Source organism: Heloderma suspectum, chromosome Z, assembly GCF_057233095.1.
Source record: "Heloderma suspectum isolate Gila_16-S chromosome Z, 16-S_ref, whole genome shotgun sequence".
NCBI lineage: Eukaryota > Metazoa > Chordata > Lepidosauria > Squamata > Helodermatidae > Heloderma > Heloderma suspectum.
Window position 1 is genome coordinate 12,374,241 of NC_139476.1, and position 12,780 is coordinate 12,387,020.

The following is a 12,780-nucleotide window of genomic DNA, read 5'->3' on the forward strand; positions in this document are numbered from 1 at the left end:
TGTGTACACCAGTTGCTGGGGAACAGGCGGGAGGGTGCTGTTGCACTCGTGTTCTGATTGTGGGTTCCTGGTCGACAGCTGGTTGGCCCCTGTGTGAACAGAGTGCTGGACTGGATGGATCCTTGGTCTGGTCCAGCAGGGCTCTTCTGATGTTCTTATGTTCTTAGGTTAGGCTGAGATTCAGTGCCTGGCCCAAAGTCACCCAGTGAGCTTCATGGCTGAATGGGGAGTAGAACCCAGATCTCCCGAGTCCCAGTCCAACACTCTCACCACTACAACCCATTGGCTCTCAATGTTCCCTCAGCCTGCTCCTTTCTCCCTCACTCCTTCTTCTCCACAGGGCCGTTGACATCAGTCAGTTAGTTCTTGCCTGTCCCTTGTTTCCTAGACTTTTCCTAAGCACTCTATGAGCACAATTTTGGGGGAGCCAGGAACGTTTGCAAGATGCCCAATGCAGCTGCTCACCTCCCCTTCTACTACGGGAGCATCTCCCGCGCTGATGCAGAGGAGCACCTCAAACTGGCTGGGATGGCGGACGGGCTGTTTCTGCTCCGACAGTGCCTCCGGAACCTGGGTGGTTATGTCCTGTCCCTGGTGCACAAGCTGCAGTTCTACCACTACCCCATCGAGCGCCAGATGAATGGAACTTATGCCATCGCCGGGGGGAAAGCACACTGCGGCCCCGAGGAGCTCTGTGAGTTTTATTCCAAGGACGCGGACGGACTTTGCTGTACTCTCCGGAAGCCATGCAACCGTCCCAGCAGCTTGGAGCCCCAGGCAGGGGTCTTTGATAACATCCGGGAGAACATGGTGCGCGAATACATTCGGCAGACGTGGAAACTGGAGGTATGGGCCAAATACCACCCTTTTTTCTTTGTCACTGATTCCTTTTTCAAACGTATTTTATGTAGGGATGTCCAACACCGGGAAATCCGCTTCGTTTTTGGCTTGAAGGAGTTCCCTGGTGTGCCTGATTCTGCTCGCCTTTGTGGGCCAAGCTGCAGGTTCTCCCCAAAATCTGAGAACTTGTTGCATTCCTTGTTTTTTTTTTATTTCCACAAACAGAGATTTGCACAAATTGCAGCTCCAATTTAGGCAGATCTCTATATGCGCAAATAAAAAAAGTAAGGAAAATCCGCAAACTGGCCCAATTCCATGCAGATCGCGCCAGGCCAGTTCTCGCGGAAAATGGACCAAAGTCGGGGGGGGGGGTTTGAACCAAAGGAAACTTATTGAGCTTCACCCTGCAAATGGATTCCTCCAACATCCCCAATTTTATATCTTTATATGCTATTTTTCTGGGCAGAAATATGGACTTTGCTGCCACATCAGATGCTAATCAAATATTCTCCAGTTGCTGATTGGTATAAAGCAGCGAGGGGAACATGTGGCCCCAGGTATGTTTGGACTGCAATTCCCATCAGCCTGTGTGAGTCTGTTCAGGGGGCAGGGATGATAGGAGTTGGAGTCTGGAGGGCCACAGTTTCCCCAGGCCTGATCTAAACTGAATAGCAGCATCTTTCCAGAGAAAGGTCTTTCCCATCACCTCCTACCTCTACCTTCTAACTGGAGATGCTGCAGATTGAACCTGCGACCTTCTGCATGCAAAGCAGATGCTCTACCACTGAGCTATGGCTAATCAGAACTAGGGATGTATGAGTATTTCATTTTTGCTCACAAACATGTGAGCATGCCCCGTCCGAAGCTCCAAACACGAGCATGAGGACATGTCCACTGAAAGTATATGTAAACATGCTCACATCCATCTCATTCCTGATTCCCAGTTCGATTAGACCCTCTTTAGTTATGGAAGAAAGTTGCACAAATTAAGAAAATTGGGGGGAGTTGCGCAAACTTGGGGAAACTTGTGCAAATCTCCTGTTGGATCTCTGCTCAATTTGCGCAAGTTTCCCATTCAGGCTGAGCAAAAGCAGCAATTGTAAAGGGGAACTGGGAATGAGACAAGTGGTAAGATGGTGTTCAGAGAATGCTGGTGATCTTGAACATCACTCATCCACCCATTCCTACACAGAACATAGGAAGCTGCCTTAGACCCTGTCAGAATTAAACTTTGGGGCCTTCTGCCTGCAAAGCACATGTTCCATCACTGAGCTACAGCCCCCTCCATGTAAATTAAAATGGATAGACCACTGAGATTGTAAAGAAGACTGAAGCAAGCCAACCTTTGCTTTAGAACAGGGGTTGAGGAACAGTGGTCCTACAGATGGTATTGGACTACAATTCCCATCAGCCCTAGGTAGCATAGCCAATGGTGAGGCAAGATGGGAACTGCAGTTCAATACCATTTAGAGGGTCACACTCTCCCATCCCTGCTTTCCACCCATCAGCAATTAGAGGCTATTTGATTACAAAGAAAGGCCTTCAGCAAAGTGTCAAAGGCCAGACAGTGTCCTTAGGCAGTTGTCCTTAGGGTAGCAATTAGGGACATCAGTTGTGTGCATCTTTGACATGAATGCATTCTTCTCCCATTGATTAAAGCATGGTTGTGCACATTTTCCAAAAGGATGTATTTTTTCATGTGTATTTTTCAAATGTACGCATGCCATTGAACACTCTTTTTCACGTGGGGGGGGGTCAGCAAATCACATTGCAAGCTTAGAAATGGATGGACTTCGACTACAGATTGCCTTTGAGTCTGTGTTCAGATGGTGAGGTGCGAACTGGGTAGATCCTGATTTAAAACTGAAATGGATTTCTCATAAATCCCTACTGCCAAACATCAGTGTTGCACATCTTGCCTCCATGGGGCTAATGCCCAGACCAGTTCTGGGTTCAACTCCTGTGGTTCGTTCTACCATAGCCTACCACTCAAAAGTAGCTGTGCTGGGCTGAACATCTAATGATAGGGGGAATTTCATGTGGTTCCCATTTTTAGGCAAAGCTACCTCACAGATGGATAGGAGAGACAAAACTCTCTGAACGTCACTTCAAACATGGTTCAGCTCACTCCCATTCTCATTTTGGGACCTCTTTTTTAGTCTGTTTGAATGCAGAAACTGCACATTTCAAATGGGAATAGTGGGCATTTCTGTGTGTATTTGACTAAAGCATGAACATGCAAATTTTTAAAACTGTGCATTTTTTAAAGTGTGCATTTTCTAAAGTGGTCATTTTTCAAATGGGAACACACATTCAGGAATACTAAAATATTTTCGGAGAACATGGGCTTCTCTCTTCACATTCGCATTCAGGGTTCCAAACAGGGTATTTCCAAGTGATTTGCAAACCAAAATGAAATTTTCGTGCATCCCTAACCAATCTAATTTGCACTTCTTGGACTAATATGTGGTTTGGAATACCTTTGGATTCCTTCTCTGAAGGTTGTGCTGCAGTTCTCAGCTCTAAAATTGTGTACAAAACTGTATATATCAGAGGAAGTTGCTTAGAAGAGTATGTGCATTAAATAAGGATGTCTACAAGGATGTGTACGCTAGGGAAAGTTGCGCACAAAATGTAAACATTCGTGCCTTTTCTTTAAAGAAAATAATGCCGTTTCAATAATTCCTGGAAACATAAGAAAGTTTCTTCCACCCTCTCTCACTTCTTCATAGGGAGAGACCCTCGAACTTGCAATCATAAGCCAAGCCCCACAGGTGGAGAAGCTTCTTGCCACGACAGCCCATGAAAAACTCCCTTGGTACCATGGCCCCATCACTCGGGAGCTAGCCGAAAGCCGACTCTACTCCGGAGCACAGCCTGATGGGAAATTCTTGTAAGTGCTGACAGTTAGGGATGTGAGAAAAACTTTCCTTCTAGTTCTGGGGGCGTTTTCCCTCTTCCCCCTTCCTGCTGTTCCAAGTTCAGAACAGTTATCCACACGGCTTTGCACCACCAAGTGAAGAACCTATTTTGAGTGATGTTACAAATGTTACGCCTTCTGGTCCAATGCAGGCAGGCGGCCTCATCAAGCAGCTACCAGCCCTCAGTCCTCAGGCATGGAGTTGACCACTAACATTGTTCTGGGACCTCCTTATATTTCTCCCCCTACTGCTATGATCACCAGCTGAGTGGCTGGGTCTGGAAGCTTCATTTTTAATTCCCTACAATGCCCGCAATTTTGCATTGCTGTGGGCCATTGTGGGGAACTAAAATGGCAGACCTGGACTGATGCTATGTCAAAGGCACTATGGGAAATTAAAGTGGCAGACTCAGAGTGAGGCAGCGTGGGAAACTGAAACAGCCAGTCCTAACACCACAGCTATCCTCACCCACTGCTACCACAACGGCCAGCTAAGATTGCCAGGGCTTAGGAGGGAGTCCACCACAGGGAACTTGGTTGAGGGTCCCCTCGAACCTAGAGAGGGCCTTGTATGTCTGTGTTTGCTGGAAAAATGCTTTGTGCCTCCTGCTTTGAGTTGCTATGCAAATGCCAGATGGATTGTGGAAACTCAGGTGATTCTGACCCCATCCCCTCTGCACACAGGTTGAGACAAAAGCCAGAGAAAGGAGCTTATGCACTGTCTCTTATATATGGCAAAACGGTGTATCACTACCTGATAAAGCAGGACAAAGCAGGGAAATACTCTATGGAAGATGGAACCAAGTTTGATACGCTATGGCAGGTGGGTTGTGTGTGAGTGTGTGTGTGTTTGCACACATACATAGCCCTCCCTCCCCTTCTAGCATGTATATATTTAAATGAAACCTCCTTATTCAGAGACAGTGTACCTCAGCATCAGCTACTGTGGGGCGAGCAATGGTCTAATTCTACAGATGGGGGAGGATTTGTTCAGTTTTTGCATCTTACTGTAAACTTACCTAATTTTGCACTTTCAAACCACTACGTGAACCGAAACGCAGTGATACTTCGAAACTCGCACCCCTCTGGCCTTTTTCAGTGGCATTCTCCAATGAAAAAAATGCATGTATTGGGGAAAATAATATTTAAAGGCATTATATTAGGAAAACTGCTTGCAAGAAATGTGTATATTAAGCAAAAATTTTGTTGTGTATTAGGCAATGTATATATTAGGCAATGTTTTATTGTTCACCACCCTGGAATCTGTTTAGATGTAAAGTGGTGTACAAATTCAGTATATAAATGAATGAATGAATGTGGACAAAAATGCATGGATTAGGAGAAATGTGCACAGAAATGCTAGTGAATTTTCATGCAGACAAAATGTTGAAATTTCAGACAAAGCCAACGTAAGACTGGATAAATTCTGTACGTTCAGGACAAACTGAACCTAAAACTGGAAAAATGAGAAACCGAGAGAACCCAAAATGGACAGGTTCATTCATCTCTAGTTAATTCCCCTCAACTTGATTAGGAACTAGTCCCACCAAACAGAGCTATTCCCCCACTCTCCAAAAAGTAGCTTGCTTTTCTCCAAATCCCAGTTCTGAAATTTATACCTCTTAATACTCCTAGGGACATCAGTAGGGATGTCATGGGAGTCAGAGAAGGAGGTGGTGTCTCACAGGCTCCCCCCCTCCCCTCTCAGTCTCCCAGACCCCATTCGCCAAGACATTGCCACTTGCTGGACCCACTTGCCAAGCGCCCATGAAGTCCGCGAGCACCTGGCGGCTGCCTGTCCCCTTAGCGAGCCACCATTTTGTGTACAAATGGCAGCTCAGAGTTTTCAGGATATGTAATATTACATAAATGGTGGCCCTAAAGGGGCCATTTACACCATATTACAGGCTTGAATTGTCCATTCATGCCTGTAATGTGGTGTAAATGGCCCCTTTACGGCCTCCATTTATGTAGCATTACATATCCAGAAAACCCTGACCTGCCATTTTAACGCAAAATGGTGGTGTCGCCAAGAGGACAGGTGGCTCCCGCGGCTCACACAGTGAACAGGGGCGGGTGGTGGCAGCTTGGCAAGTGCCTGGCGAAACCAGACAGAGGTGAGTCCGTCCATCCCTTATCATCAGGTGCATGTCAGGGCCCTGCTGCCTGCCCCCCAAGCTTCCCAATGACACCCCCCAAGCCTCCGAACCTCCCACAAGCCTCAGCATCCTGTGTCACCAGCAAAACTAATTACAAACTGGCTCTAAACGTCATTGAAGTTTGGGCTTGACTCATAATTAGTTTGGGTAAAGGAGTAGAGGAACATCTAAGTTTACCCCTTCAAGTCCCCCATTTCCCAACTTTGGTGCTTACAGTACCTCCAGGATGTCCTTCTTGAGAGCTTCCCTGGCTGAGGCGAAGTGGTAAAGCCCTTTTTCTCCATTTGGCAAGGTGACACAGATGAGCAGTTGGCCAAATGGTTACACTGTGGTAGGCAGGGCTGGCATCAAGGGTAGGCATGGTTGGGCACTTGCCGAGGGACAAGAAGGGCCCACTCACAAGAACCCTCTGGAATTGCTCCTCCTCCTCTTCACCATTGCATTCACCTGTTCACCTGCCTCTCGCTCTGGCCCAGACAACGGTGGTGGTGAGAAGGAGGAGCAGGAGATGCCACGGCCTGCTTGCTCCCTGGCCTGTCCAGTGAGCAAGTGGGAGCAATGAGGAAGAGGAGGAGGAGAAGCAGCAGCTGGTGACAGAGGCGGTGAGAAGGGAGACTCACTGAAGGAGGAGCCCATGGAGGAGGTCTTGCCAAAGGGCCTTCAAAACCTGGAGCTGACACTGGTGCTAACTTACACCATTCTTAAGATCAAAAGAAAAGTCCTGCTGGATCAGAACAAAGGTCTAGCTAGTCCAGCTTCCTGTTTCCCAGAATGCCTCTGGAATGCCCATAAGCACAGCCATGGGGGAAACAGCCCTCTCCTATTGTTGCTCCCCAGAGACCGGTAGTCAGTGCCATAGTGCCTCTGAATCTGGACCTACCATTTAGTTAATGTTGCCTCTATTTCTGATGCACAGGTGGTGAGTGCCATTGCCTATGCAGCCAAAACAGCACCATCCATGCACAGGAAAAGAGATAACAACAGGTTTGGGGGAACCCAGACGTTTGCAGCAGTACTGGAAAATCTTTAGGCACCTCCCCCAGCCCCAAACAGCCCTGTAAAGAATGAGTTTGGTAGGTGAATTAAACCCTCTGCATGTGTGAGAGCTGGCTTCAACCCAATACCTGCAAGGAAATCTTGCAATCTGAGCCAAGGATGCCAAACAGACAAGTTAAACCAGAGGTCCTGCTTGGACAATCACTTCTTAGAGTTCATTCTCTCACTTTCTCTCTCAAACTCTTTCCCCAGCTGGTGGAGTATTGCAAACTCAAACCGGATGGCCTGATCTATTATTTGAAGGAGAGCACCCCCAATCCAGAAATTCCAGTGGGTAAGTGTCCTCTTTCTCCCCTTTGCCATGCCAAGAACACTCAGAAAAACTGACGACCTTTTCCCTAACTTTTTTTCAGTGTTGTGTTGTGTACACTTCTCGTCACCCCCCTCTTCCCTCCCCATGCACAGCAAATCTTAAAGAGAGAGAGAGAGAGAGAGAGAGAGATTATAATATAATAACAACTGTCGTTTTTGCTGTTCTGTGGGTGGTTTTATTATTGGCTTTTATTGTTGCTTTTATTGTTATGTGTTGATGTTTTTATCGCTTTCAATATTTTAATTGTTTTTACGTATTCTAGTGTTGTGAGTCACCTTGGGAGGGCTTCTGCCCTTAAAGGCGGCCAAGAAATTTTAAAAAATAGATAAATATAATAAGACTGACAAAGCAGTTCTGTTATATCCCTGCTTTAGGACTATTATTATAGTCCTAAAGCAAGGATGCAAAATCATGGGCCAAACTCCACTCACCTGGAGTCTGATCTGGTGAGGGGCACGCTAATTCCCCTGGCCTCACCTCCCTTAGGAGACCGCCAGTTGCTGGCAGCAAGAGCTTGAAGCTAATCAAACATTTCTGGGGTTCCGATCCTGCACACCTTGGCTCTCCTATGCCACTGCTTGCCACCTTGCGATGTAGCCTAGCCAAACTCAATTCTCGACCTTTCTTTTCTTCCTGATTTCCAGCCGCGGCAGCACCAGCTCCTCCAGCACACCCCTCTGGGTTGGTAAGTATGACAGTTGCCTTTTGCACCCTTCTCCTCAAATTGCGCTAGGCAGGTACCACCTCGAAGGGTTGGCATCAGCATTTGGGCCTATTTTGGCCTAGGCAGGACATAGTTGGGGGCACTTAGGCAAGCCTTCAGCAGTCCTATGTTCCAGCCAAGAACATTTGGTTGAATCGTTCTGTGTGCCAGAAATACATGGGTGGTTGTCCACAGTTGTACAGAGGATAAAGCTGAGGGCGTAGGTTCGAACCCCCACTCAGCCATAAAGCTCACTGAATGTTCTTGGGCAAATCGCTTGCTGCCTAACCCATCTTACAGGGTTGTTGTTAAGATAAAATGGTTGTATCCTCTCCTGAACATCCTCTTTTGCTCCTGGCTAGGCCCCTCGGAGATTCACATCTCAAAACTCAGATGGATACACACCTGAACCCATAGGTGAGTAAGTCTTCTTTGAAAAATAAACTTTTGCACTCAGAAAACATTGAGACTTAAACCCAAGAAAGAAACCCTACGTTATGTTTGGCTTTGTATTGTTTCACCTTTTGCCAAAGCAGTGGGCAGTCTTGACAAGGCCACAAGAAACTTGGGGTGATAGGTAAATACATATGCATGTATATGTTACAATGGCATTATTAAGATTGATTGATTGATTGATTTATTATTGCATTTATACCCCGCCTTTTTTCCTCTTGCAAGGAACCCAAGGCAGCTTACATTATCCTCCTCCTCTCCATTTTATCCTCACAACAACAACCCTGTGAGGTAGGTTGGGCTGAGAGTGTGTGACTGGCCCAAAGTCACCCAGTGAGCTTCCATGGCCGAGTGGGGACTAGAACCCGGATCTCCCAGCTCCCAGTCCAACACTCTTGCCACTACACCACACTGGCTCTCTAAAAGATCATGATTATTATTTTATTTATCATTAGAATTTCTTTAAAGCTAACTAGAGAGTCCCCCCTCCTATCCCAACTGCACAACTCACAACAAAGCACATTCACAGTATAGTGTCAGAATTGATGTCTGCCCATGCCACTAGAACAGGGGTGTTTAACCTCAGGCATGGAGGCCAAATCTGGCCTGCCTGGGGTCACAATCTGCTTTCCAGGGTTCCCTATATGTCCATGCTCCTTTCCTTGGCCCCACCGTTCTTCCCACACCCTCCAATCATTGGGTGGGTTTCCAGATCTCGCACAGTTTTTGCCCATTCAAAAAGGTTGAAGTGCCTCTCCAAAAGCTTTATTGCTGGCAGTATTTTTGATATCTTGGCCACACCCCTCCTGCCTCTGGCCCTGCCCACCACTGCAGTATGGCCCTGGTGGGCTTCTCCAAAATGGAATTTGGCCTTTGGGCTGCAAGAGCTTTAACACCCCCTGGAACAGAAACACTAGACACTATTTTGGATTGAAAATTACTTTTTCGTCCAATGTAGAAAGAAAGAAAGAAAGAAAGAAAGAAAGAAAGAAAGAAAGAAAGAAAGAAAGAATCATCCAAAGCTGACTTGGGGGTTTCATATCTACATAAGAAATTGATTTTAATTTTACACTACCAGTATAAATGGCATTACAAAGATCAATTACAAAGGCAGGAATGAGCAGTGCAAAAGTGAGATTGTTCCAGGATGCATGTTACATCAGCTCCATCTTGTGGCCAGCTGTGCTACAATCGTAGCATTTGAAATAGGATGTCTGCAAAATGGCAAGAGCATTTTCAGAGAATTTTGTTAATAAATTGTACAAGTGGGATGTGCAGGAAAACTTTGCAGTTTGGAGTGTTCCTGTTCAGTCATGCCTTCTTTCACTGTTATCCTGATAAATATCCAGGATACCTCATTTCATCTGTCTGGTTTTCTGGTCACCCACCACATCCCCAACAGACACTCAGTGTTTTGGGGCCACTCAGCATCCTAGTCCTCATTGGGCTGGTTTTTGCCCTCTGAGGGTTTTTTCCCCTCTCTTAAATATTTTTTTATTATTATTTCTGCAATCCTTTGGGTTCCTTCAATCATGCTGATACCACCCTCTTTTTTCTCACTGAGCCCTTTTGGGCGGGAATGCTGTTGGCACTCACCACCTGAGTGCGCTATTAGAGTGCGTGATGAGGGAAGACAGAAGGAATGGAGTCTGTTCCTTAGAGAAAGGAAGTTTAACAAATAGGCAATTGGCCATTCCCCAACATTTTAAGGTAGCTTGATTGTGCAAGAAATTAAATTCTATTGGTGAATATCCATCACAAGGCCCAAACAAAAGTCCAAGTGGCTCCTGCTGGATCAGAACCAACACCCATCTAGTCCAGCATCTTGTTTCCATCAGTGGCCTCAAAGGGATGGGGAAGAAATTTGTTCAGTTCACATTTCTGTGAGAACTTACCTAATTTCACACTTTAAAACTATTATGCAAACAGTAACTCAGGTGCCCTTCAAAATTCATACTTTTCCAAATTTTGCAGTGTTCTCCAATCAAAAAAACTGCATGTAGCAGGGGAAATAATGTTAAAAATGCATTATATTAGGAAAAATGCTTGCAAAAATGTGGATATCATTCAATATAGAAAGATGCATCTAATAGGAGAAATGTACACAAAAATTTTCATGCAAATTTTTTTTTAAACTCTCAGCATTTGGGATAAACTGAACCTAAGACTGGAGAAATTCTGAAAGTTTGAGACGAACTTAATTTAAACCTAGAAAAAAATGAGAAACTGAGAGAAACCAAAATAGACATATTCTTCCATCCCTGGGCCAGTCATATGTAGGGATGGGTAAGGATGTTGGAGAAATCCTTTTAGGGGGTAGAGTTTGATGAGTTTTCCTAGGCCTGGCTCCCTGGACTTTGTTTCAGTTCCCGCTGAGGCTCCCAACTTGATATACAGTGAATCAGGCCAATTCACAGATTTTGCGGGGAATTTTGTGCATTGGGGGGAGAAGAGAAGGTTATGCAATTTGAGCAATTTTCAGGCAAATGTGCACAAATTACAATTGAATTTGTGCAAATTAGGCAAATCACAGCCAATTTGCACAATTTGCACAAATTTAGCTGTAACTTGGGGAAATTCATCCATAATTTGTGCAGATTCAGCCATAATTTGCATAAATTACTTAAGAAATGTGCACAAATCATGGAATCTTCCCAAAAATGCTCAAAAAAGTTCCCGGAGTTTGGGGAACAGCCTGTAGCTCAGCTTGCAGACACAAAGTGAGTTGTATATGGCATTGAACTTTGTCAAGCCAAAAAAAGAACCAGATTTCCCAGTGACAGACATCCCTAGCGATGGGTGAACCTTACCTGAGTAAGTTTGCTATTTACTCAGAAAATGATGAACTCACCTATGCAGGCTTGGACGAGAGTTGCCCCTCAAAGCAAACTCTTGTTTTGTGTAAATGAGCTTTTGCATATGCGTGATATGAAAGTGCATCTTGGGAGCTGGCATTTAAAATCACATAGTGCTTCCTCAAAGCCAGAGGAGCAGTGGCAGTGGAGACAATGAGGGAAGCTGCTAAGAAGACTGTAGGATGACTAAAAATGGGGGGGGGGGTGCTGAGTCCTTCACTTGGAGCCAGAGCGGTGGCAGAGGGAGCAATGGTGGCAAACAGAAGGGAAGAAGCACTGGATTAGGCAATGAAATATTTAAGCCAACTAACAGTTTGCACAAAACTGGCATTGTTGAGATATAGACTGTGCATGCTCAGAAGCTCACAATCAATTCTGAACGTAATAGTGAACTCATACGCCTCCAGTCCAGGTTCGTTAAAAAGGTGAGCATTATGAAGTGGTAAGGTTTGTAAATTACGAAATTTGGCGGTCATATGCCTGCAGGATGCCCACAAACCCAACATGAAAGGGGTGGTCTTTCTCTGTTCTTTAATCCCAGCATTTGGTGGGCAGAGGTGAACTGTCCCTGTTCATGGAGGTTCCATTCAGCTGCAATCCAAACAGCCACCACCACTCATAAAACATGAGCCACAGTGATCGTACCTTGATCTCTTGGGGATGGGGTAGGAGCAGGGAAGAAGACGCGGATCCTGCCCATGGACACGTCGTGCTACGAGAGCCCGTACAGTGATCCTGAAGAGCTGAAGGATCGGAAGTTGTTTCTGAAGAGGACCAACCTCATCGTCGACGAGGTGGAGCTCGGTTCGGGCAACTTCGGGTGTGTCAGGAAAGGAGTTTACAAAATGAAGAAGTAAGTGTGCATGCCTGGGTCCTCAGCAGACGGCTGGACTGTGTGTTCGTACAGGTGAAAAGGGCCCTGTGTGAGAAGTGCCCTCAGGGTCCTCCATTGCTATTTTCCCCCTCGCCAGTGGGTTACTGCATGCAATCAGAAGGGTCCAGCTAGGGATGTGCAGGTATTTAGGGATGTACGAAAGTCACTTACCTTTTCGCAGCTTTGATTCGCGGTGGGGGGGAGGCGCTCTGTCCCTCCCCCCAGAATCCTCCCTGGGCCAGCTTTGCTCCGCAGTGGCTCCGCGGAGCCACCGGCCAGGGCTGTCCACAGGTGGAGTTCTGGCCACAGCGGCTTTTGTCCTGCCAGGCTGCCGTGATAGGCTACGTAAGTATTTACGTAGCCTATCATGGCAAACAACAGGGGCGCAAACGGCGGCTGCTACACTGTTTGCACCGCTGCTCTTTCCGTGATAGGCTACGTAAGTATTTACTGGCCGCCATTTGCGTGGCTGCCTTTACCGTGATAGGCTACGTAAATACTTAATACGTAAATCACAGAAAGAGCAGCGGCGCAAACAGCGTAGCAGCTGCTGTTTGCGCCCCTGCTCTTTCCCGTCACAGGCTACGTAAATACTTACGTAGCCTAT

The 12,780-nt window shown here is 46.2% G+C and overlaps 1 protein-coding gene across 3 annotated transcripts in view; it reads left to right on the forward strand.

Moving 5' to 3' along the window:
- Positions 1–12,780, forward strand: part of ZAP70 (zeta chain of T cell receptor associated protein kinase 70) — a 43,996-nt gene that overhangs the window by 15,500 nt on the left and 15,716 nt on the right. For 2 of the 3 annotated variants that reach the window (XM_084826389.1, XM_084826387.1), the window contains 7 exons: positions 389–846; positions 3,573–3,733; positions 4,445–4,583; positions 7,168–7,249; positions 7,933–7,973; positions 8,354–8,408; positions 11,969–12,152. In XM_084826389.1, the coding sequence (XP_084682515.1) occupies positions 445–846; positions 3,573–3,733; positions 4,445–4,583; positions 7,168–7,249; positions 7,933–7,973; positions 8,354–8,408; positions 11,969–12,152 (1,064 nt within the window). In that variant the 5' untranslated portion in view covers positions 389–444. Of the gene's footprint in view, positions 1–340; positions 847–3,572; positions 3,734–4,444; positions 4,584–7,167; positions 7,250–7,932; positions 7,974–8,353; positions 8,409–11,968; positions 12,153–12,780 lie in introns of those variants that run through there. The other variant, XM_084826388.1, reaches the window with a different exon arrangement.